Consider the following 27,388-nt stretch of genomic DNA (forward strand, 5'->3'; position numbering starts at 1 on the left):
CAGCTTGATAAAAAACTTAAAGTGAATTAGTTATTTTTAATACATCTTTAAAGTTTTTTTAATTATTTCATAAAATAAAAAAAAATGTTCCAAAAAGATTCAAAACGCGGAAATGTCTTTAAATGTAAATCGAGTGATTGTTTTGTTTTAAATTGTGCAAATATTTTTGTATATTGATGGAAATCAATCAAAAAATCAGAATACAAAAAAATGCAATTAACACTGAAAAAAAAATTCTCGAATTTTCCTTGAAAATAAATAATGTGTTTCATTCATATTTTTAATTTTGATAAATATGCTTTTTAAAAAGCGAAACTTTTTTTCTAAACTTCCCTTTTTTTTTCTGGTCCTCGGAAAGATTCTATAATGTTTCAGCAAAATTAAACAAAATATGAATGAAACTAATTAACACTTTTCAAGGAAAATTCGAGGCAAAATGTCTCAAGTATTTGGATTAAGTGTTAACCACTTTTTTTAATTCTGTTTTTTTTATTGATGGGAAACCATGCATCAAACATATTTGCACAATAAAAAATAACATTTTGATTAACATTTAAAGACATTATCGAGTTCTGAATCTTTCAGGAATCAATTTCTAATTTAAAAAAAATTTAAAACTTTTAAATGTGTATTTAATTAAAAAAAAACACAACCATCTCAAGATTATTTGAGCAAACTGTGTTTTTTAATAACAAATATATTTAATGCAAAAAAAGAAAAAGAAAATTGTTGAAATAAAAATAAAAATCATTGATAATTGAAAAATTGACCCTTTTTGTGTTTTTCCGGTTTTATTTTTTTGAAAGCTTAATAGAAAATTATAAAGCATTTTTATTTGATTAACAAATTTTACAATTTAAAGCTTCTTTTTTTCTATTTTGATTTGTAAGAATGTCTATATGATCCTTGAAATTTGCATTACTCGATTCAATTTTCGCAATTTTGTGCGTTTAAAAAAATCGCCCAAAATTCCGTGGGGCCAGCATTTCAATTCAAGAAACTCTAAGTCAAAAAATGTCGCTTTTGATCTGCAGTTCTTTGAAGAAAAAAAAAACTTAAAAGTGTCTTATCTAAAAAAATAACGGAAAATTTAAATTTCAAATTATCTTAACCTAAACCAGTTAAAATATTTTGCTTGGCTATAACTTATTCTAGTTCTTTTTTAGCTTGAACTGACAATTATTTTAGCTTCAAAAGATTTTAGAAAATATGGAAGGGAAGGTTTTTTAAATACGGTTATAAATTATGTTTATTAAATCAAATCTGTTCGCCTAGTTAAATTTGTTGCCTTTGGAAAAAAGTTTATAAAGCTTGAACAAATGTCATGCCTTATAATTATTTGTTTTTATTTCGTTGTTTATCAAATGTTTAAATCATATGTATCTTACGATTATCAGTTTAATCTTAACATAATTTCTAGAGAATACTAATACCGCGCATTTTTTTTTCATAATTTATGTTGTTTTCTGAAAATAAATTCATTAAAAAAGCATAACGATTAACTTAAAATTTAATGAAATTTAAATATTTTTATTGAGCGTATATAAATTTTTAATCTTTCTAAATTTTAAGGGAAACGATTTTGATTTTGATGAAAAGAATATTTTGTGCAAACACTATCAAAACGATAAAAATAATGTATTGTGTATTTGATGACACAACATATTTTTTTTATATTTCATTAAAAAACTGTCATTTATAAGGAAAATCGCCGAGCTAAATGATATCTTCTTTTTTGAACTAGTTCACTGATATAATTATTTCGATAATTATATTGCGTGAATTTGCATATGAGAAAAAAAAATCAAATATTAAACATTTTTGAAAAAGTCGTTTCTTTAATATAAATAGTATAATTTTCATTATTTAAAATACTTGTTTTTTTATATTGCAAGATTTTTGCTCATTGCAGAGTATTATTTCTTTTCTATAGAATTCCAGTTTGTAAAAAGAATTTCATGTGACATAAGTTTGGTGGGATTCAACCTAGAGAGGGGGGATGTGAGAAGGGGGGGGGGGTGAGGGGTGACACCGGGCAGCCCGCCCCGGGTGACACCCGGCCTTAGTACGCCTCTGACTTAAGGTTCTCAAGTACTATTTAATTTGCACTCGAAAAGTACTGTACAGAAATTTATGTAAATTGTGCTGTTTTCATGATTAACTTTAGCTAAGAAATATGGGAAAGTCGGAAATTCCAAGCAATGTTTTTAATTTTTAATAAATTTGTGTTATTTTGTAATATTTTCAATTGCACTAGTTTTGTTTAGAACTAATTATCAAATTTAAGGTTTGTTTAACTATTTTTATCTATTTGAGAATGAAAATACTATTTAATCCATTTTGAAAAGATAAAGAAGTTATGCCGTGGATTTTAGTTTATATTTGAATAAGTTTCACAACAAAAAAGGTAACAGTAAAATTTAAACCAGGCCTGCCCAACCTTTTTGGCTCAATTTTCACATTTTTGATCGTCAAAATTTCAATTGTTAATTTTTTCATGGTTTCTTTGATGGAATCGGTCCTCAGATGACCAGTAAACATAACTTTACCAAAAGTATGAAAAAATATTTATACAAGTCGTTTTTATCTACATTTTACGTCAAAAATCAATCCGGCCCGCGGGCCGGACCAATTTTTCACTTAAAACTTACATAAAAACGACCTGTAAAAATATTTTTCCAAACTTTTATCAAAGTTATGTTCACTGAACATCTGAGAACCGATTCCATCAAAGAAACCATGAAAAAATCAACAATTGTAATTTTGACGATCAAAAATGTGAAAATTGAGCCAAAAAGGTTGGGCAGTCCTGCTTTAAACAATAACAAAGCGGTGGAAATCTAATTTGAGACCAGCATAAAGTTATTATTCTGTTTCATTTTGCCTTACTGCTTAAATATTTCATAATTTATAGAATTATACGCCTTGAGTTTTGCCAAAGATTTTTTTTCAGCAAATATTTTTAAATTAAAATTTAATTAGGTTAGTACACATTTTATTAAACAATTTTTGTAAAATATCAAAATCAAAAATCAAAATTATCAAAATCAAGGAAATTTGATAATTATAATTTGCTGACATGAATTCTTATACACTAAAACCCCGTTGGTTTAACATCAATTGTTGTCTACCAAACGTTTGGTTTGATAGTATGTGTGAGTCCTGTGTAAAAAGTGACAGTTCGTCACTTTTTAGATGGACTTTGACCAACCAACGGGGCACAAACTAAAAAAGTGTCAAGCGGAAAAGTGACCAACCACCGGCGAATGAGTGTATACAATTTCAAAAATAGTTTATTTTAACTTATTTCAATTATTTAATTCTTCATGTTTCTAATGAATGTTAAAGATATCTAACTGATTGAAATATTTTTGCGCCTTCATCGTTGATGATTTGTTGATAAGTTTTTATTTTTACCAACATTGTCTATAGTTTGCGTTTTTGCCTTCCTCACTTCAATGAGGAAAGGCTATAAAATCACTCGAAAAATGAACTTCTTCATTGGACCTCGTCGACCCAGCTTCACGTATACCTATCGACTCAGAATCAAATTCTGAGCAAATGTCTGTGCGTTGTGTATGTCTGTAAGTCCGTGCACCTAAAAAAAATGCACTTGATTATCTCTGGACTGGCTGAACCGATTTGGCCCGTTTTGATCTCATTCGATCCGTTTTGGGGTCCCACAAGACCCTAGAAAATATTATGAAATTTTGTAAAGTACTTCAAAAGTTATGCTAAAAAAACGATTTTAACAAAAGTCCGGAAGATTGTAAAAAGGGTGGTTTTTGTAAGTAAACCAGTCATGCCATACATTTTTAGAAAGGTATTTAAAAGACCTTTCCAACGAGCCCAAACATTGAAGATCTGACAACCCTATCAAGAGTAATAAGCGCTTAAGTGTAATTTATACACTTTTTTGAGGCCGGAACTCAGATATTTTGATGAAAACTTTGTCCGGATCTTCCATGCAACCTATCGTTGAATGGGTTATCAAGAGACCTTTCCAACGAACCCAAAAGATTAAAGATCTGACAACCCTATCAAAAGTTATAAGCACTTAAGTGTTATTTATACACTTTTTTGAGGCCGTGCATTCACTTTATGAACGTGAGGAAGGCACCAACCACCTTAAGGTGAATTCTAGATTAAATTTTCAAAACAACCTATCCCTCATGGGTTTCCTATGCAGATAGGGCCTTTTGAAAATTTAATCGAGAATTAAGTAACAATGTTTGGATCTGTAAAAAAAATCAAGTTAAAATTCCTCTTATTTGAGGTTCTGAATAAGTCGGGAAGAAGTCGGAAATTTGAAAATGGGATTTGAGTGGCCACCCTGGATATAGGTGAAACTTAGGAAACTTTTAATTTTTCTGTTTTTATATCCGACAATGTTTCTTAGACAAATTCGAAGGAAGTTTTGAGAAATTATTTTTTGTAGATAAAAGTTAATTGAAAAAGTCTGTTTTTTTTTCCGTGTACCTATTTCTCGTAAATATTAACAACTTCTCCCAAGACACCAAATCAATCAGAAAATTTCTTCAAAAGATATAATTTTTTGAACATTTATGTACAGTTTTTGTCAAAATTGCATGGAGCCTTGTATGAATGAACCAATGACACAAAATGACTTCTTAGGGCATAAGCCCCTAACAAGTTCGATTTTGGTAGAGAAATGATCAACTATTATAGTTCAAATCAATCTTATGTTATTCGACAAAGTTATACAGAGGTATATTTTATCAAGACAATTAGCTGTTGTTTAAGAAAATAATTTTTATTTGTATGTACAGTCGACTCTCTGGCTGTCGATCTTCTCGATATCAATATGGCTCAACTGCCCACGGCTAATATCCACTTTAAGCAAAAACGAGATATTAGCACCAGGTGGTAGAGGATGTTCCAACGTATCTTCTGGAACTTAAATTTTACTGAAATAGTGTTTAGACTTAACTGCCGATGCGAAAAACCAAACGGCTAATATGCCACTCTTATGGGAAATGGCCTTGACGGAGATTTGGTGACAACCACTAAAACGCGTTTTTCTCGGAATACTTGATTTGGCATAATAGCCGAATTTTCAATTATGGAGAGTCCAGCTGTCAATAAATTTTTCAGTCCCTTCAAGTAGCATGCTTTGGTTTTTCGTTCTATAATTTGATATCTCCCGCTCTCAACGGTCCCTTAAATATCGACAACGAGAGAGTCCACTGTATTTCAATACGTGGACAGTAGGGTGCCCAGAATATGGGACTTTTTCTCAAAACCTCGCTCCACAAGCTGAATATTGTTCCTTGACCTATTTTAGGACTCTGAGCCAAATATGAGCAAAATCGGTCAACATTTACCCATTGATACTCGGAGGTGAAGTTTGTATGGGAAAATTCGAAAAAATGTATGGAAAACCCAATTTTCTTACGGTTTGGTCTGCAGGGTGCGCTACTTCCATCCAAATATTCCCAAAAGTGAGATTCTTATTGGAAATTTAATGATATACAACTTTGTAGAACATACCAAAGCTGTAAAACTCGACCCTGAAAAGTTATTAGCGATTTAAAAAAGTCATTTTTGTATGAAAAACGTTTTTTTCACCAACTTTAGGCTCGGGTATCAATGGGTTAATCTCAACCAATTTCGCTCAAAATTTACACAGATGCTTAAAATAACCCAAAAAAACGTTTTTTGCTTGTGGAGCAGGGGGTCATTTTTTCTGGGCACCCTAGTGGACAGGTTCGGTTTTGTGCACATATAAGATTCTGATTTTATTTTGTTTCATAATCACTTCAGTTTTAACAGTAACAGATATTAACCTTGCATGTACAAAATGGGTTTAACTTTTTTTAATATTATTAATTTATTTCAATTAACTTTCACCAAACTGTTGATGAACTGTATGAAGATTTAATACATTATTTAGGTAATCAATAGAATATAGCGGCAACGTATAAAACAAAAAATAAAATTTATAATTTCGATCACTTGCACTTGAAGGTTAAACTCCCTTTTGAATACACACAAAAATTATGACGTGGGAAGAGAAGCTGAAACCAAAACAAGATTTGAGCTATGACTCCTACAACAGTTTCCCAGGGAAAGTTGATGGTCGCTGGGTTTTTCGGGCTGTTGGAACTGAAAAGTTAACACCTCCTTTGGGGTAAAAGCAATGCTCAGTGCCCGTGAAAACTATTTCCAACAACCGTAAAGATGAGGTTTCTTAAATTCACGTTTCAATGCTGAATTTGTCATTATTTTGCACCATAATTTTTAAAATCAACAGCTTGAAAATCAAATTGCAACCTTCTGGGGCCAACCATAATGAGGAGCAGCTTCGGTAAACCAAAATGTAATTATGAAAATCATTTCCAGGAGCCTTCCACTGCTCGTTCCTGAACCGTGCCACTGCTGCTGCTGCTGCTGTGGTAACTCTTGCTCATAATTTGAATTTTAATACTATTTATCTAAATTAATTATGCGCGACTCCCTGGAGGACATGGTGAACCCCTCCAGCTTTGCTGTACTAACTTCGATCGATTTTAAGGCGATGTTGAATCTAACAATCAAATGAAAATGAATGCCTCTAAAAGATTTGTCTTTAGAAATTCACTTTTAACTAAAACTCACAATAAAAAATCCAGAAACCACTTGAGAAAAGTGTAAATATGCATGGCACCATCACCGGGGGGGGAGCAAAAAAGGCAATCAAAGAAGAAAACCGACCGTGCAAAATGTTGATTAAATTTAGAAAATAATATTTTCCAGTCTAGCGCACACGACCAGAGACAGCAGCAGAGTCTAGGTAGCAGGTTGAGGGAGATATTTGCCCAAAATGGGTGAGTGAATCAAATTTATAACAAGGGGGTGCAAAATTGTTTGAGCGCTGCAAATTTTGGGGAGTTACTTTGAAATTTTGAGCGTGGTTGCAACTTCAAAGAACCTGGGGTAACATTAGAAAGATTGAAGCGAGGAAGTTGTTTTGTGTTTGCTGAAGAGATGTTGATTTCTTCCGGAGTTAATAAGTTTATTAGAAGATGAAAGACATTTGAAGTTTACTTACTTCTGCTGGTTTCTGATATCTTGAGTGATACAGAAGCCTAACATATAGCCGTTATTTCTAAACGTTTCAATTTTAAAGTGATGTCTAAGGTTTTATTAAAGTTTACAGCTCACAAATCAGTTTAAGCGTGCTTATCCCAAACGCTTTCTAAATACCAACGATTCCAATTTTCACAACCCACTCAAGCAAATGACCATCTCCATCGTCCGTTACCATTCGTCACCGCATTACACGCGTGATTTACCTCCCGGCACTCGATTTGTAAACTACTGTCATTTCGGATTGTGCACCAGAGTGGCCGAGCGATCATCCACAAACAACGTAATTTGATCTTCATCTTCACGTTCGGAAGCATTTTTGTTGAATAAGAGTTACACAAGCGTTTCACAGAAGTTTGTAAGACTTCCAAATTTGAATCCCATCCCCCATCTTTCAAGTACAGTCCAGACTCGATTATCCGAAGCCTCGATTATCCGAAGTTTCGATTATCCGAAGATCGATTTTCCAAAGGTTTGTATGGGACTTCGAATAATTGAATCACGAAAAAAAATTGTTTTTTTTTTCTTTTTTTTTCAACATCAAATTCGATTTCTGCGACCCTGTTTTTGTCAAATTTGAAAAGTTAAGTTAAGCAATTAAATGCATTTTTTTTTTCAACATTTCGTCAACGCCATATTGGCCACCATCTTGGCTTTAAAAATTTTAAATCACTTTAGCGTAGTTTAAAGCACAACAATCAAACATAAGACAACGAAAAAAACCTTTTGTTTTTCGTGGTTCGAAGTGAAATTTTTCCGAGGCCTTCGGACAATCGAGTCTGGACTGTATAAGCACGTCACTGGCAGTGGTCACTATGTCCACGACCATTGTCTTCTCAATTAGTGCTCAACAATTCACCACATCTAGCCCGATGTCCCGGTCCAGTCCACAAACCATTCCAGTTCGAGTGTCACGTCACCGTCAACCGACCTGATTGACGCTTCGGCCAACGTCAGGATTATCCCCTCAATGGCCAGTGAGCACTGCAAATTGAAAACGATGGCACACAACGGGGGTGGTGATGATAGGCGGCGACGACGACCGTGATAACCATCGCGTTGGGGGCCTCTCATCGAGAAAATCAACCAAAGTCCACTTGAACCCCAGCAACGATGGTCAACGAGTTAAGCTTGTACAGTGATTCTCGGAACTCTCCATAAATTTGTGCGCATCAAGTGCGCTCTAACGTTAACTACACAATACAGAACCGTTTTGTCCACTTGATTGTCCTCGCCGGAGGCCTCCCAACCCATCAGACCAGGTCACTGAACAAAGGAATCGTCCCACGTTACGAAGGATTATCCTTTACTTCCATGTCCAAGCGATTTTCGTAGAATTTTGCAAAATCATCATATTTCACCTGAGAACTCTTTCTAATAACCACATTCCATTTTGCTTCTTTGTTCCCCAGATTGCTCTCATCAACGGCGATCCAGGAATCCAACAAAAATCATCCTCTCATCCAAGATTAGAAGGTAAGCCACAGCCAAAGTGTTACTACAGCTAAACTACAGAGAAAAAGATCCCTATGGCGCAATATTCGCCGATTTATATAATTGAAACCATTGATTTTCTGACCCCACCCCCCATCCCTGGTAGCTCTAGCTTGTATCTTTTATCAGCGCCCCTAATCCCATTATGTCTGACGCACGTGAGCCGACACGTTACCCGGGCGCGGTGGCATTGAAACACTATATTTTTCGAAAAATAAAAACATATATCATGGTTCTGAAAACCCTCATACTACCTAAATAGGCTATTATGGCCTACTTAAAACCTAAAATGTTACTAGAGTAAGTAACTTTTTATTACAAAAAACACTTTCAGGTGGATTTACATGAAATGTTGCACTTCATGAATAATATTTTTCAATTTTCTTTAAAAAAGAAGTCAGTCATAAATGCATATTACAATTACTTCAAAATGTTGTAAAAAAAATCATTATTTTTTCAAACATATAAACTAACTTAAGGGGGGCTCCACCCTCTTCGGAGGGTGTAGCTGTACCGTTAGGTTTCGAGACAAAAGCCCCCGTTACGGTGTCGAGAGAAAACCGCAGCTGGGTCCCGGAAGCTGCAAGGTGGCAGCCCCACCCCGAGACTAGGTATTCGCAGCCCTGGTTAGGCGGCATACCGAAGCGAAACACCAACTCAGAAAAACAAAAGAAGAAATTCAGGACGGATAAATCGGCATCAGACCAGGCGATGTAAAAAGGACAACGATTGGAAACTCGGTACTTGGAACGTTCGAACTCTCCAAGATCCCGCACGTGCTGGCCTTCTTGCCCGGGAGCTGCACAAGCTGAGCGTGCATGTGGCCGCCATCCAGGAAGTTCGATGGCCCGGTCATGGAGAGCGAAAATTCACGGCGGTGGACCCCATCGCCAACACCTCTTTCAAGTACCACATCTACTACAGTGGCGGCGAAAAGGCGATGCATGGAGTCGGGTTCGTAGTGATTGGGGATCAGAAGAACCGAGTCATCAAGTGGAAGGTGGTGAATGACCGGATCTGCGTGTTAAGAATAAAGGGCAAATTCTTCAACTACAGCCTGATCAACATCTACGCGCCGACGAACGACAAGCCCGATGACAATAAAGACGCTTTCTACGAGCGTCTCGACAAGACCTATGGAGAGTGCCCAAGACACGACGTGAAGATAGTCATCGGAGACGCAAACGCGCAGGTCGGAAGGGAAGCCTTCTTCCATCCTGTCATCGGCAAGGAGAGCCTTCATCCTCGCACGAATGACAACGGCCTACGTTTGGTCAATTTCGCCGCAGCCAGAGGAATGGCTATCTGTAGCACCTTCTTTGCGCGCATGAACATTCGGAAGCACACCTGGCGACACCCGAATGGCGAATCGTGCACACAAATCGATCACGTTTTGGTGGATGGTCGACACTTCTCGGACGTGATGGACGTCCGATCGTACAGAGGACCAAACATCGACTCTGATCACTTCCTGGTAGCGTGCAAGATCCGAGCTAGGCTGTCGAACGTGTTGACCCCGCGGACTGCGAGGATAGCGCGGTTGAACGTCCAGCGCCTCGCGAGCAGCGACGTTGCTGCAAAGTACAGTCGGAAGCTCGACGAGCGAATCAACGAGAACGCGCCTACGGGTAACCTGGACGAGCAATGGGGAGCCCTCCAGAGCATCGTCAACACAACGGCTACCGAAGTGATCGGCACGACCAGAGGACGCAAACCCAAAGGGTGGTTCGATGCGGAGTGCCAGCGAGTGACGGACGAGAAGAACGAGGCCAGGAAACGTATGCTGGTTAAGGGTACGCGCCGAAACTGTGAGCGATACAGCGAGCTGCGAAGAGCTGAGAAACGAATCCACCGCCGAAAAGAACGGGAGTACGACGAAACGGTACTTGCCGAAGCGGAAGCACAGTACAACGCGAACGATAAGCGGAGGTTTTACGCAACTGTCAACGGTGTAAGAAGGAAAACCACGCCTTCCCCTGTTATGTGCAACGACATGGAAGGAAACCTGTTGACAGATAAGATAGCGGTAGCGGCCAGGTGGAAGGAGCACTTTCAACAGCTGTTGAATGGTGAGATGCGAGAGGGAGTCGTCGAGGACAGGATGAACGTTGAGGATGATGGAATAGCTGTGGACCCGCCTACGTTGGAGGACGTGGAAAAAGCCGTAAAGGAGCTCAAGAACGCGAAATCGGCGGGAAAGGACGGACTTCCGGCCGAACTTTTCAAGCACGGGAGCGCGCGGATGATCGAGATTCTGCACCAAATCGTCCAGCGAATTTGGTGCGAAGAACAGCTTCCGACCGACTGGTTAGACGGGCTCATCACCCCAATCTACAAGAAAGGGCAAAGACTCGATTGTGCCAACTAGCGAGGCATCACAATCCTCAACTCAGCGTACAAAGTACTATCCCGAATCCTGTGGAGCAAGCTGAGACCGTTGACCGAGACCTTTGTCGGCGAATACCAGTGCGGTTTTCGAGCGGGTCGGTCAACGACGGACCAGATGTTCACTCTGCGACAAATCCTCGACAAGTTCCGGGAGTACAACCTGCAAACACACCATTTGTTCATCGACTTCAAGGCGGCGTACGATTCAGTCAAAAGAAACGAACTTTGGAAGATTATGGTAGAACACGGCTTTCCGGCGAAGCTAATTAGACTGATTCGTGCAACGCTCGACGGAGCAAAATCAAGCGTGCGAATAGCTAACGAGACATCTGAAGCTTTCGTTACGTTTGATGGATTGAAGCAGGGCGATGCTCTCTCGAACTTACTGTTCATCATAGCGTTGGAGGGTGCTGCTCGAAGGGCAGGCGTGCAAAGAAACGGAACACTCATCACTAAATCGCACATGCTGCTTGGATACGCTGACGACGTCGACATCATTGGTATTGATCGTCGTTCAGTGGAGGAGGCGTTCGTACCTTTCAAGCAGGAAGCTGCGAAGATCGGACTGACCATCAACACTGCCAAGACCAAGTATCTGGTTGCTGGCAGAGCGCGTGGCAGTGAAGGTGAAGTTGTTTCGGAGGTGGAAATAGTTGGAGAAAGATATGAGGTGGTGGATGAATTTGTATATCTTGGTACACTCGTGACGTGCGACAACGATGTGAGCTGCGAAGTGAAACGTCGGATTAGTGCTGCAAACAGGGCCTTCTACGGTCTTCGTAGCCAGCTAAGGTCCCGCAGCCTAAGGATGCCTACGAAAATCACGCTGTACAGGACCTTGATACTCCCTGTAGCTCTTTACGGTCACGAGTCGTGGACGCTGAAGGACGCTGACCAGAGAGCACTTGGGGTCTTCGAGCGGAGAATCCTGCATTCTATCTTCGGCGGCAAGCAAGTAGGAGACCGGTGGCGCAGGCGCATGAACTTCGAGCTGTACCAAGACTACAAACATGCTGATATCGTAAAAGTCATCAAGCACGATAGGCTGAAGTGGGCTGGACATGTAGCCAGATTGTCGGACGAGCGGGCGGCTAAAACGATATTCAGCAGCGAACCTGGACGGGGTCGTCGGCTTCGTGGAAGGCCTCGTACGCGTTGGCTGTGTGCAGTCGACGAAGATGCAAGAGCGGCCAACATTGTGGGCGACTGGAGACGAGCGGCCCAAGATCGAGCATCCTGGAAATCTTCGATTAGTTCAGCGTTGGGTCGATAGTATTCTATAACATTACCAAAAAAAATGTATTCTAGCGCAGACAAAGTGTGATTTTAAAATCCAAAAATAAAAATTGTAGGTACTTTTCTCTTTTTTAAATCCTAAATTAAACCTCAAGTAGCTATAACTTTGAAACATGGCATTATAACGGAATAATGTAAAACATTTTTCATTAACAAATTAGAGTTTTTTGGGGATCATTTTCAAAAGTTTTGAAAGTTTTAATCTTTTCAAAATATTATAATTCGATGAAAACAAAATTCTCTATGGACACGAAAAATAAACATATCTCCAAAGAATGAGAAATATTTTGAAATTTAATTTTAGATTTTAGGCATTTTTAATGAAACATTGTGTGTACCATTTCTATGACACACATTTGCATCATTAGTTCGTCCATACAATTTTGACAGCTACCCATACAAAAAGGCTTTTAAAATATAGAACAATCTGTAACTGGAGAACGATTTTTTTTAGGACTTAGGACTAAGATTTCTTAAGAAAAAGTTACTTTCTAAAAAAACCCCATTTCATAAATTCTTCACAAAACAAAATTGCGCAAAATGATCCTTTTTGAAAAATCTCATTTGGATATGTTTTAGATGACAAAAAATTGCATCTTTTGAGCTGTGACACAAGTTGGCCATAAATCATTTGGCAGTGTTGCAATTTTTTTGGAAAGAAAACATAATTTTTGAAAAGCGTGGAAAAATCGCTTGCACTAAAGCTTCAAAGATGAAATATTTGATTTAAAAAAAACGGGTGTTTATTTCTAAGAGTGTAACTATTAATCCTTTTGAGGAAGTCCTAAGCATAAAACTTTCCCACCAAATTGATCAAATTGAATTTGTTCACAAGATACAGGACAGTTGCCAAAATTTTATGGAGACTTGTGTGGACGAACTTATGATGCAAAATGTCTTCTTCAGTAATAGAAAAGGTTTCATCAAAAATAAAACAATCGTTGTCGCAAGTGTCAAACAATTGCTCAGATGCCTTATTTTTTAATGGTTCGATCCAACCAGTCAGTAAATTCCTTTCCAGCCATAACAAAAAATAAAATGAAATCCAATTGCTCTTTTAGAAAAAAGACAAAGTACATTCCAGATCATGCCCACCGCGAACCTTTTTTTTTCGAAACCACATCCCGTATCGACCCCAAAGCCACCAAAATGGATATCTCAATCAAATTGATCAATCCATGCCATAGTCCCCACCCCACCGATGCCACGATATCAAGCCTAACCATCGATGAAGATACTATCAATTCAGTATCCTTCCGAAATCCGCGCCACATCTCTTGCTCCTGCCCCGCACCCAAAGCGATCGGATGGAAATTCTTGGCATTTTGCTCTCTAACCACCAAACAGACACCACAACCGAGGGATGAAAAAAGGTCACAATCACTTCAAGGGCACGCACCCCTCCGGGAGGTAGGGTGGTCTTATCTTAGAGTTTCTTCTACTCAAATTTCAATAAGTTGTATTATTTTACAATTTTTTAAATTTTTATTATGATTGAAAATTTCATGAAGAGCTGATTCTTTACCTCGTCAACAGAGTTCCTACATGATAAAATCTTAGTATTTTTTTATAAGTGACCTGTTTTGAATCAGAAAAACATTGAACGGAACCACCCTAACGCGTCACCTCAGGCGTTGGTGCGTATTATCCCAACGGAAATGGGCAGGCAAAAAACCGCGTGCCGAAATCTTGGTGAAAATCGTTTGAACGAGCAAGAGCAAACGTGACTGATTGTGATTGATGATAAGCAGTCCATAAAGTTTTGCCATTTTTGCTGGCGCGGCGGCGTTGGAGTGTGACACATTTCCAGCAATCCAGTAAGTGGGGTCGACTTTTGGGAAAGTTAGTCCCACGCTAAATTTGTTTGAACGCCGAGATATTTAAATGATTTACTGTTGCCCAAATGTACCTTTGGCCCCTGGTCTGTCACTGTGACTGGTGAACGACTGATAGATTCCATTCATAACAGCCAGATTTATTGATATTGATCGTTGGATTTGATTTGGAGAGACAATACCAAAACGAAGAATAGAAACCAAACTGAAACTTTCACTGAATCTGTAACTGAAACTGTCACTGAACTGCCACTGAAACTGTCACTGAAACTGCCACTGAAACTTCCACTGAAACTGGCACTGAAATTGTCACTGCATCTGCCACTGAAACTGCCACTGAATCTGTCACTGAACCTGTCACTGAATTTGTCACTGAATCTGTCACTGAAACTGCCACTGAAACTGCCACTGAAACTTCCACTGAAACTGCCACTGAAACTGCCACTGAATCTGTCACTGAACCTGTCACTGAATTTGTCACTGAATCTGTCACTGAAACTGTCACTGAAACTGCCACTGAAACTGCCACTGAAACTGTCACTGAAACTGTCACTGAACTGCCACTGAAACTGTCACTGAATCTGTTACTAAAACTGAACTGAAACTGCCACTGAATCTGTCACTTAAATTGTCACTGAATCTATCACTGAAACTGCCACTGAATCTGTAATTGAAACTGAACTGAACCTTCCACCGAAACCAAACTGAAACTGCCACTGAATCTGCCACTAAATCTGTCACTGAAACTTCCACTGAAACTGTCACTGAAACTGTCACTGAAACTGTCACTGAAACTGTCACTGAAACTGTCACTGAAACTGCCATTGAATCTGTCACTGAAATTGTCACTGAAACTGCCACTGAATCTGCCACTGAATCTGTCACTGAAACTTCCACTGAATCTGTCACTGAAACTGCCACTGAATCTGTAATTGAAACTGAACTGAACCTTCCACCGAAACCAAACTAAAACTGCCACTGAATCTGCCACTGAAACTGCCACAAAACTGCCACTAAATCAGTAACTGAAACTTTCACTGAAACAGTCACTAAAACTGCCATTGAATCTGTCACTGAATCTGTCACTGAAACTGCCACTGAATCTGTCACTGAATTTGTCACTGAAATTGTCACTGAAACTGCCACTAAAACTGCCTTGCTGAAGTTGAATTCCGAAACTGACGACGTTTCTCCCAAAATGTTTTAATTAGATTTCACCAGCCATGTAAAGAAAACATTCTCGGAAGTGTTTGCTAATTAAATGCTCCCTAATTTCCCTGACAGCGACAATATTTACATTAAAATCGAATTTCACCCCATTACCGTGACTCTCCCGTATTCCACCTCTCTCTCTCTCTCTCTCTCTCACTCTCTCCGCGGAATGCTCACGTGGGGTAATGAGTTCATCTAATTACTCCAAACTGCACTCTATTTAGTGCTCGCGTGCTGCAAGATAAATAATTTGATGAACTCCTCCCCGCCCACCGTCTCTTCATTAGACGCTCTGAGAGTGTGTCGTGCCAAAGCCGCTCATTAGAAGCACTTGCCTGCGCTGCCACCAGCGGCGTCAATGTCGATAAAGAGAGAGAGAGAGAGAGAGAGAGAGAGAGAGAGAGAGAGGCAAAAAAAGCTCAGTCTTCCGAGAATGTGCGTGTCACTTTTCCGGAGCCTTTGAAATAATAAAACACAGATAGAGGAAAGGCAATGAGGGGTATCTCAATTAGTGTTGTATGAATTTGATGTGACGTTCTTGGGTGCGTGTGTCGTTTTTCGAACAAGAACTCAGAGATTGGGAGGAGAGAGAACAAGTGGCCTGTTGGGGTGTCTGGCAAAAGCGTCAATTAAGCTTTTCCGATAAATTTTCCAACTCATGGACTCAAGAACAACGATCCGTGTCTGATGGATGTCAGATGTTCGGAGATCAGTTGGCTTGGAAATTAATCTACAAAGTGTTAAAGTTTACTCGCCTTCTGTACATTAGTTTAGTATTTGTATTTACAAACATATCATGAATTAATTTACAGAAAACCAAACTCTATACCGATTATACAAAAATGGCACGTAAATATTTAAACAGGTGTAACTTTTGAGTGAATTTTCTGATCAATTTGTTGTCATCGGCAAAGTTGTAGGTATTGTTGAGGACTATTGAGAAAAAATAGGTACACGGCAAATAATATTTGCCGATTTTTTATTAACTTATTTCACAAAACACAATTTCCCAAAATACTTATTTTTTATTTACAAGATTTTTTGATATGTTTTAGGGGTCAAAAACCCGCAACTTTTGAGTCATAAAGAAGTATGGTCAAAAAATCTGACACCGAGTTATGATTTTTTGAAAAAAAGTGATCTTTGGAAAAAAATTGAAAAAAATTTACCGTATTTTTTAATGTCAAATTGAAGATATAGCCACCGAAAGTTTGATTTTAGCGAAATATTCAATGTTTGGCCCTTTTAAAATGTTAGTCTTGACTCAAATTTTTTAAAAATGTTGTTTTCGTATAAACTCACGAATGTTTCACGTTTTATTATTGAAAATTTGGACCATTAGTTGCTTAGGTATCGACATTAGAAGATGGTGGGTTGTTTGGGTGAGACTTAAAAACTTCAATTTTCCTGTTCCTTTATCTCAGCAACCAGAGGTCCAATCTTCAATGTCTCTTAGACAATTGTATAGCAAATACTCTTTACTTTTCAAAAAATAAAATTTATATAAATGGTCACGCATGGTCACTATTTTCAAAAATCGAAAAACTGTAAATATTTCACTACAATCAAACTTTCGCTATATCTTGAAAAATTTGGCTATATATTTTAAAACTGAACCCTTTATCAATAAATCTGTAAAGAACTTTTCGTTTGCAAATCAATTTTACATGTAAAAAATCTGGTCAAATTTATGTTGGTATAAAATTTCGATTTTTTTTTCCAAAAATCACATTTTTTTCAAAAATTCATAGCTTGGCGGCAGATTTTTTGACCATACTTCTGTATGGCTCAAAAGTTCCGGGGTCTTGTCCCCTAAAACATATCAGAAAATCCCGTACATAAAAAAATAAATATTATGGGAAAATGAGTTTTTGTGAAAAAAAAGTTGAGCAGTTCTCTCAGATTTCGGACATTCGATTTTTTGTATTTTTTAATCCGACTGAAACTTTTTTTTTGCCTTCGGAATGCCCAAAGAAGCCATTTTGCATCATTAGTTTGCCCATATAATTTTCCTTGCAAATTTGGCAGCTGTCTATACAAAAATAATGCATGAAAATTCAAAAATCTGTATCTTTTGAAGGAATTTTTTGATCGATTTGGTGTCTTCGGCAATGTTGTAGGTATGGATAAGGACCACACTGAACAAAAATTGTTGTGTACCCGGGGGCGTGAACCAAACGAGCGGTCAAAAGTCGCAAGAATAAACTAGATTTTAGCTTTACAAATAGAACACGTTTATTCTTTAACAGCGACTAACAGTAATGATCTAATCTAATCTAATCGAACACAAGCGCAGCCAGTCCGTAGAAAGCATCCTGGAAGAACTTGTGGTTAGATTACGCCCCAAGTTCTTTCTTGTCAATATTAATAATTGCAGTACATCCGAGTTACTCCGAAAATGTATAGCAAAAATTAAAGCGGCCAGGCCTACTGCGTTGCATTAACCGCAGAGACAAATTCTGTGAACGGACCACATTTCACAGAATCAACAGGGGAGGAAGGATGCGTGGACATACCGTACCAAACGCTCCGAATAAGTTGGGTGTGGTGTTTTAGTGTAAATTGGCAATTATTTATATTTTTAGGAGGGAAGTGCAAATTGGAAAATTGGGGTTGGGAAAATTGGGGTTGGGGAAATCGGGGTTGGGGAAATTGGGTTTGAGGAATGGGAAAGTGAGAAAGGGGTAGGAGGGTTATTGAATTTATAATATTATATTATAATAAAGGGTAATATAGTCAAATAACAAATAATGATGGAAAGCTCTCACCAATGAACAGCAAATCTTCAAAAGACACAGCCAGGTGGGGTCCCGATCGTCAGATCCCAGATTCTTGACAAAAAACAGGCCGATCGGATGAATTGGAAATGTTCCTTAGCACCGAATATCTCCACTCCAAACAAATATATCCGGATGCTTCGCAAACAGCGACTAACAGTAATGATATGCAGAAACTAAAGGTACAATTACATCTCCGATCGCACCTCTCTCGACCTGGGTGCTACCAAGGAGCACAGCGAGTCGCGAAATTGTTGGAATGGCTGGTGGTTCTGTGGGAACCCAACAAAAATCATACACGGTAAAAAAAAATTTGGTGATTTTTTATTAAACTTTTTGTCACTTAAACTTGATTTGCAAAAAAAAACTTTTTTTTTATGTTTTCGGGGACATCAAATGCCAACTTTTTAGAAATTCCCAGGTTGTCCAAAAAATCTTTGACCGAGTTATGAATTGTTTAATCAATACTGGTTTTTTGCAAAAAAAAATCGAAATATTGGTCGCAAAAAAATTTCAACTTCATTTTTCTATGTAAAATCAAATTTGCAATCTAAAAATACTCTATTGAAATTTGATAAGGTGCACCGTTTTCAAGTTATAGCAATGTTTAGGTAACTTTTTTGAAAATTGTCACAGTTTTTCATTTTTTTTAAATTAGTGCACATGTTTGCCCACTTTTGAAACAAATATTTTTGAAAAGCTGAGAAAATTTTCAATATTTTGCTTTTTTGAACTTTGTTGATACGACCCTTAGTTGCTGATATATTGCCATGCAAGTGTTTAAAACAGCAAATTTGATGCTTTATAAGTCTCACCCAAACAACCCACCATTTTCTAATGTCGATATCTCAGCAACTAATGGTCCGATTTTCAATGTTAAAATATGAAACAATCGTGAAATTTTCCGATCTTTTAAATAAAATATTTTCAAAATTTTTAAACCAAGACTAACATTTTAAAAGGACGTAATATTGAATGTTAGTCCTTATCCTTACCTAATACTTTGCCGAAGACACAAAATCGATCAAAAAATTCCTTCAAAAGATACAGATTTTTGAATTTTCATGCATCATTTTTGTATGGACAGCTGCCAAATTTGTATGGAAAATTATATGGACAAACTAATGATGCAAAATGGCTTCTTTGGGCATACCGAAAGCACCACAAAAGTTTCAGCCGGATTAAAAAATACAAAAATAAAAATTCTAAAAAAAGACCGATTTCGTAGAGAATTACTCAGCTAATAAAAAAATCAGCAAATATTATTTGCCGTGTACCTATTTTTTTCTCAATAGTCCTCAACAATACCACATTTTTTTCAAATTTTTTTTTGGTTTACGCGACTTGCTTATAGGTGGCGACGTGTGTCTTTTCTCTAAACCTAAATCTCTATTGGCATGTGTGTGTGTGTGTGTGTGTGGTCCAATCAAATACCCGCTGGCCGGCAGCAAAATTATGGGAAAGTATAGTTTATATCAGACTTGGGTTGTGCTGATACAGCTTATCTCAGTCCCGGGTATTAGGTGGTGACAGCCCTCGCGCTGCTTCCAATGACCCATTTCAGAATGGCAGAGATCCTAGCGGTCCAATTCCAAGGTCATCGGGCATTGTCCGGCCACATAGTACAAGAACCAGACGGGTCCTCGACTTATCTTTAAACTTCCAATCCCATCAGGCAAAACAGGGATCAGCGCGTATTTAATAATTGTTGAAAAGTAGGCAAAATGTGAAAATTTCAGTTTGGATAGATCTCATCAAGTTTCTGGTTTCAGGTAGTCCTAAGCACCCGGGAGTTGTCCCCTATTTTGGTCGTATGCGTCTGGAAATCAGCTGCGCTCACGAGCCTCTATCACCCACCGGAACCAGCCCCTGAATGCCCGCCAAAAAGCCATTTTTGTTACACTCTAGTGTAGAGCTCCCAATTTAACGAGTTCAATTATAATCTTTAATTAGGGATGATTAGAGAGCTAGAGACCACCAATGCCAAGCTGCTGTCACACGGCTGATAACAGTGTAGTGCCATCGCATCGATCCCTCTTATGTGTCATCGTGACAGTTTTGTGGGGGGTGGGGGGGATTTCACAGCACATGATCGGACGAGTGTGAAATTAATTACACACGCTTTTCCACTTGATAGCAGCATCACCGATTTCTATTGGCCCAGCTCGCTGTCACTGTCACTGTGTGTGTGAGCATTGATTGGTGCAAGTCTAATGCGTATTGACAATCTGACGGGAACGAGCTAATTGATTGGCATATTACGGCTGTTCCGGCAGTGTGTGAGGGAGATGGCCAGAAGAGAACCTGCATGCCCCGAGTGTGGGGATTCGAATCGAGGTGTGAAATTAATCATGCTTTGGCACTTCCGGTTTGGAGGATGTGGTTGACATACGAAGAGAGACAATAGAAATCCACTTGACATAACGTACATAACGCACACACACACATACTATTCCATAGAATCGACGTCGACTAGTTACGGGGCCATGGAAAATTTCTATCGAACACAAAACGGGATGAAATTTGTCGAGATGGCATTCATTGTGCTTGCTGCAAAACCCGGCTCAACTCAATTGCAGTATGCAAATACGCACTTAATCTCATCATGGATCAGCTGCACACACGTGGCCCACTTACGCACAAATACACACACAACCGCCCACACACTCACACACACAAGCTCACTTTTGTTCCCTGGATAAGGTTACCAACCGGGGATGACGCAATCTATATCGCAGAGAGGATTATCGGGAAATTGTTGTCAACAATGGCCTAGAAATCGAGTGATTTATTTGGCGTTGCAGGTGCTCATGATTTCAATTAAATTTCTAATTTAAGTCATGCTACTCTGTGTTGGGTCAGCACTCTGGCTGATGATTAGTTTTAATTTTTTTTTTTTTGCAATTTCGTTGAAGAACAACTAACTTATCCAGTACATCTACACGGACAGAACAGAGATCCCAAAATCGTGAACAAGCGTTCATGAAATCGGAAACCATGAACAAACTGTTCAAATTTCATGGTATGTGAACGGACACAGCGGATAAATCCCGAGATTGACGAGAGCGTTATTCTCATGGGTTCATTTTAAAAACAGTTCATCAACCAAAAAAAAGTGCCGATACCGAGCCTCGAACCCAAGACTTTTAACATTTCGAACCGCGCCTTTGCCGTATCGGCCACCAAAGTTCGATGGCTCTGAGATGGTTATTTGGCAATATAAGCCACTCAATGGGATGAACTGTTTCAATGAACAAATGAACACAATTTCGTGGTGATTCACCCGCGAGAGGTTTATTCTTCCATTTAATTTTGGTAGAGTTATTCTCTCGGCTTTCTACTGTGGGTGTTGGGTGTAAACAAACAGTCTATCCCACTTGCTCTAGTGACAGTTTACGATAAGTAACACGGAGAAAAAAGAGTTTCCAAAATCGTGAACAAGCGTTCATGAAAATGGGAACCACGAACAAAGTGTTCAAATTTCATGGTACGTTTTTCAAAATCGTACCATGGGATTTGAACACTTTGTTAGAGGTTCCCATTTTCATGAACGCTTGTTCACGATTTTGGGAACTCTTTTTTCTCCGTGAAGAGTGGGCAAAGCTACTTGTTTGCATCCAAGGACATTTTTTTAACTATTGCGGATTGGTTCCGTTCTTTCAATATCTACACCCAAAACTGGGCAGCGCTTGTCCGAAAGAATAATGGCCTCGAGTCGAGAGAATAGTGGCACCATTCACGGACACAGAGAACACAGCTCGAGATTGGCGAGAGCATTATTCTATCGCGGTTCATTTGCTAAAAAAGTTCATCCGTCAAACAAAAAACCAGAAGTGTCGACTACGGGAATCGAACCAGAGACCTTTGACATACTAACTCAATGACTTAACTGCCTCGGCCACAACAGCTTGGTGAACAAGGAGTGGTCAGATGTCAATGTGTGACACTTGTTGGAGATTTATTGTTTCAATTAACGAATGAACTCATTTGTTATGGTGGTGTGAGTTGGTAGTATTATTCTCTCGATTTTGGCGCTGAGGCCTCAATAAATTTTGAGGGAACGATTCTCTCGACTCGGAATTTTGGGTGTAGTTTTGCTTTAGCATAGCATAGCATTGGTGTCTACCCGTAGCTGCTACTTCGTTATTGACCAGGACCCCCAAACATTGCTCCGTGGACCACAGATGAAAAGTAGGAACCAATCATCACCCCTTCGCAATTTTCGAAGGTCCCTATCATGCTGATCAATACCGACGCCGGCCACGACCAGAGGTAAGACACGGGGAAGTGGATGGGAATGTTAGTCCGATACTTGAGTGATGGGACCGCCAAATCGACTGCGTCTCCGACAAAGTATCACATGAGTTTTGAGGGGTTAGTAAGATTGGTATGAGGTCAGGATTCACTGTGGTAGGTGATGCGACCATAAGCAATTTGTTTATCGGTTGAAATTTTAAAAATCTTAGGCAGCCGGCTGCGGAAAGATAGCTATATAGGGATTTAAATATAGTATTAATTCGACCGCGATTCTCCAGACATTCTCCGTCGGCGTGCCTTCCGATCAACGGTGATGTAGGAAGGGCTTCATTTATTGAAATGATTTTCTATCATAAGCCTTAAAAAATATTCGACGGCGTGCCTTCCAATCATCAATGATATAGAAAGGGCTTAATCCAGCAATACGACTTGCTAGTCTCAAAAAAATAGGTACGTTTTTATAGAAAACTATAAATAGAGAACAACACAAAAAAAACTCATCGGCCAACGAACGCGAGCGGGAAAAAAAATGAAAAAAAGAAGGTAAAAAAACAGTACTGCGCGTCCCGAAAAGCACCACACTACTGATGCCATTATTTAATTATAATAGCCAATCACCCCATGCACTCGAACAGCGACACAAAAGAGACGGAAACTAACAACAAAAAAAAACAGGACTGCGCGTCCATACAGGCACCACACTACTGATGCCATTATTTAATTATAATAGCCAATCACCCCATGCACTCGAACAGCGACACAAAAGAGACGGAAAATAACACGAAAAAACAGGACTGCGCGTCCACACAGGCACCGCACTACTCCTTTTGGGTGTAGTTTTGCTTTTTATTAAAACTATGAGTTTATACAATTTAAAAAAAAAGTAAATAACTTCTTGCAAACCAAATTCAAATCAAATTTGACTATCATTTATAAAGTTTTACACTAACAAACAGCTAACAGTTTTTTTAATTAAAATATCATGAATGCCCTTTCTAATTCATTTCAATGGAGCAAAACATTTCCTTTGAAATCGTCAACCCTACACCAAAGTCCCATATCGTAAACCCAAAAAAAAACACAAATTTACAAAATGTGCCACAAATGGCGTTTTCCACGATTCGCGTTAAAAATCCAATTTGCTCCCATCAAAAGCACCAATCGAACTTCCCACGTGTGTGCACTCTCGCGTGTGTTTTTGTGCTATCGGTAAAAGTCAATTTACATCCCGGAATGAAATTATAATACGTTGCGCGAGTTGGCTGGGCTAATTAAATGAATTTTAATAACTTCATTACAGCCTGATCGCATGAAAACCTCGTGGGAGCATTCTGTTGGAGCGGATTGGCATTGATTGGCTTAATGGTAAATGGTGGTCCTAGTTTGCTGTAGTTGGGAGCAGATGGTTATCGAGTAACATCAGTCGAAAAGTCGGGTTGGGTGAAAACAAAAACGACTTTGACCGACTCATGGAACGCAGCGCAGAAAAGCCATCTCCTGTTGGTAATGGGAAATTTCCGGTCAAACCTTGCCTTGTCAGGGGGAGGAAATTATTTCCATCTGTCGTTTGACTCTTGTATGTGGAGGACTTTTGCTAAAGTTATAAGCCTAACAAGTAGCCAACGTTGTTGCTGCCAGACGCACATTGTTGTTGGGGTGAATCCCGCAGTTAAAATGAATTTTATTGATTATTTTGATTTGTGTTTCTTCTAGAATTAAACAAAAAGTGTAAAATTTGTCACACGTCATACATCTGCGCAAAAAAATCTAATTTTTCAACTTACTAAAAATACACTACTTGTGTCAAGATATAAAAACAGCGACCAATATGTCCTCGGATAAACATTTTAGTAACGCCCCGTCGGTCACCCGCAGAAGACCGGGAGTCATATTTTCCATTTCCGGGTGGAGGGAAAACAGGAAAGGGCCGTGCTTGGTGAGGTATTTGTAATTTGTTCTGCCTAAGAATACGTTCCACGATGATATGCTAGTTGAATGTAACGTTGAAAGGTGTTAATTGCACTTGCAAGGCATTTTGATTAGATTTGACGTGATTTTATGAGGTTAAGTTTTATATGTAGTTTTATGTTTATATTTACTTTTTGGTAGAGTGGATCACAAGGTGTTGACTTGGTATTTCTTTAACATTAGGGTAATTGTGGTTTGATTGAGCGTTTTAGCAGAATGCATTACTATGAATCCTGATCCATACAATCGGACCGCGCACTGGACTCACAATCCAGAGGTCGCCGGTTCGAATCCCGCGGCGAGCGCTCTAAAATTCTGTGTGTAAATATGGGTATTCGGCGCCATCGCTCCGTACCATAATTTCATACACTTAGGAGACCAGGGCGGCGAAGTCCTTGTAGATAAAAAGGAAGAAACTAGTGGTTGGTACTAGCAATGGTGGCCGACAGCTATAAAGTCAACTTCGTTTATAACTATGAATACAAAGAGACGAGTTGTTCCTTTTAATTCCACTATATATTTTAATATCTTGACAGATACGTATTTCGTCTACTACTTGAAGACTTTATCAGTGTTCTGTTCTCGACTAGTTGAGAACGAAAAAAAGTTTTGAAAAAGTTACTTTTTTGTTTCTTGTTGTTTCGTCGTTCGTGACTGTCGCGGGTGACCGTGAACGGCCATGATCAACGATGACGATCTTTTTCAAAACTTTTTTTTCGTAAAATCGCGATAACTCGTGATAGTTACAAGCAAACCCCGTATTTTTACATATCAAAATTTTGGTAATTGTCTGCTCTACAGCATTATAAAGCATATCCTGCAAAGTTAAAAAAAACACGAAATTTTAAAATGAAAAATTATGTTCTAAATGAAAAATTACCTTTCTGGGTTGATGTAGAACCGAAAAGTACATTAAATTTCCCTAAAAATGACATGTTCCATGACAAAAATTTACAGTTGAGTAATGGAAAATGGAGGAGTTTTTAAAACTTTTTAAGTGTTTTTTTCGATGAAAATTACGTTTTTTCAGAATTTTGAGCCCGCCATATCAAAAAACGTACCTCGGATTCGTGATCAGGGACAAAAGTTACCCCTTAGGATAAAGTTTCACGCAAATCGAAGAGAGGTCCGGGGCAACTGCTGTGTGAGTTGGCGGAGACTGACCCATATATTTGCAAGATTTCACGGGATGTTGTGGGATTTATTGTGGATTTGTGTGTGCCTGTGTTGTAATTTGTAGGTTTTTTTTGAGAATTTGCTAGAGTTATTCCTTATACTTGTGATAATCTGTTTGTTTTTTTTTTATTATTTGTTGGAGTGGCTGCGTTTGTGTTAGATTAGATTAGATAAGTAAGAATTTGTAAGATAGTTATGGTTTTTGTCGGAATTTGTGGTTTTGTTTGATATTTTTTTTTTTTTGAATTATTTGGTGTTTTTTTATTTGTTAGAATTTGCGCGAACTTGTTGATTTTTTCTTAATTTGTGTTAATTGGTTGATATTTGAGGGAAATTGTTCGTGTTTTTTTCATTTTTTTTCTTTTATGAAAATTTGTGGATATGAATTTTTGGGAATTTGTGTCTGGTTTTTTATTTGTAAGAATTTGCGGAAAGTTGATTAAATTTACGGAAATCAGCTAGATATTTTAGGAATATGTGTGAGAATGTGTTACAATTTGTAATGTTTTTGTGGAAGTTTGCGGAAAATTGGTTATAATTATGGGATTTGTTTGTGATTTTATTGGAATTTGTTGTTTATTAAAAGGATTTAGAGTTATTTATGGAAATTTGCAGAAATATGTTTTTGTTATGAGTTTGTTTTTGCGTTTGAATTATGTTTTTGCGTGAATTTGTGGAACTCGTGAGAATTTGCTTGTGATTTTTTTTAATTTTGTGAGAATGTGGAATCATTGGTAATTGTTTGTGGAAATTTGTATGTGAGAATTTGTGTAAATTTCTGGGATTTTGTGTGTGAGTTTGTTGGAATTTAAGGAAATTTGTGCGAGCTTTAATTTATTTTGTGAGATTTTTTTGGATGATGTCACAATTTTTAAGTATTTGAGAAAATTTGTTAGAAATTTGAGAAGTTAGAACAAACTTCTAAAAATAACCACAACTTCTTACGAAAACTCACAAATCACAACAAATCAAACACAAATTTCTGCCAATTCTCAGATCACACAATTTCCAACAAATTTCCTTCAATTCCAACAAACTCAAACAAAAAACTAACTTAATCCACCTATGTGGTTGGAGCCTTCCTCACGCATTACCAACAATGGGTGATATCCGTAGTAACAGTTCAATAGGGCGAATCTGTGTTTGTAAACAAGCAGTCTACCCCCCTCTTACTTTACGTGAACTGTCACTTGAGCAAAAAGGATAGACTGCTTGTTTACAAACGCAGATTCGCCTATTGAACTGTTACTACGGATATGATGGGGTTGGACACAAATGTCAACTGTTTTTTAGACCCGGAATAAAAAAGTACATGAATATCACTTAAGTGGCCATATCTCGAGACAGGGTTGCAAGATCTTTAATGCTTTGGACTCGTTGGAGCGTTTTTTGATGGGTCGGATGGTGGATCCGGACATAGTTTACATATAGATAAGTGAGATCCGGCATCAAAATTACAGTACCCGATTCGCAACTCTGACACTTTTTTATACGTAACTTTTGAACTACTTATCGGATCTTCAAACAATTTAATAGCACAGTATGGGGCATCAAACCGAGTCGAATGCAACTTGTTTGACTCAAATCGAATCAGCCAGTACCGAGAAAACTTGGCAAGAATTTTGTGCACCAAGGGGAATACGCACACATATGCACACACACACAGACATTTGTTCAGTTTTCGCTTCTGAGTCGATAGGTATACATGAATATTAGGGTGGGTACGTTTTTCAAAAAGTTCTCGGATCAAGTTTTAGTATGGTTCCCCTTGTAGGGCATGCCCATAGGGACTTTCATGCCAAATATCAGCTCATTTGGTTGTAAACTGGCTGCGCGCATCAGAGTTAAAGTTTACATGGGAATTACTATGGGAAATTAGAACTTTTTGTTCAAACG

The 27,388-nt window shown here is 38.3% G+C and overlaps 2 protein-coding genes across 2 annotated transcripts in view; both read left to right on the top strand.

The window, feature by feature from the left end:
• Nucleotides 1-27,388, top strand: part of LOC120431844 (uncharacterized) — a 202,113-nt gene that overhangs the window by 56,228 nt on the left and 118,497 nt on the right. Inside the window, exon 2 of the mRNA XM_052710932.1 lies at nucleotides 8,502-8,565. The gene's annotated coding sequence lies outside the window, so the exon portion shown is untranslated. The remainder of the gene's footprint in view (nucleotides 1-8,501; nucleotides 8,566-27,388) is intronic.
• Nucleotides 6,824-10,951, top strand: LOC120429079 (craniofacial development protein 2-like). Its single transcript, XM_039594237.1, has 2 exons — nucleotides 6,824-6,827; nucleotides 9,351-10,951. Exons 1-2 carry the CDS (start codon nucleotides 6,824-6,826, stop codon nucleotides 10,949-10,951), a joined length of 1,605 nt encoding a protein of 534 aa, XP_039450171.1.

The sequence above is a fragment of the Culex pipiens genome, chromosome 1, assembly GCF_016801865.2.
Source record: "Culex pipiens pallens isolate TS chromosome 1, TS_CPP_V2, whole genome shotgun sequence".
In the NCBI taxonomy this organism is placed as follows: domain Eukaryota; kingdom Metazoa; phylum Arthropoda; class Insecta; order Diptera; family Culicidae; genus Culex; species Culex pipiens.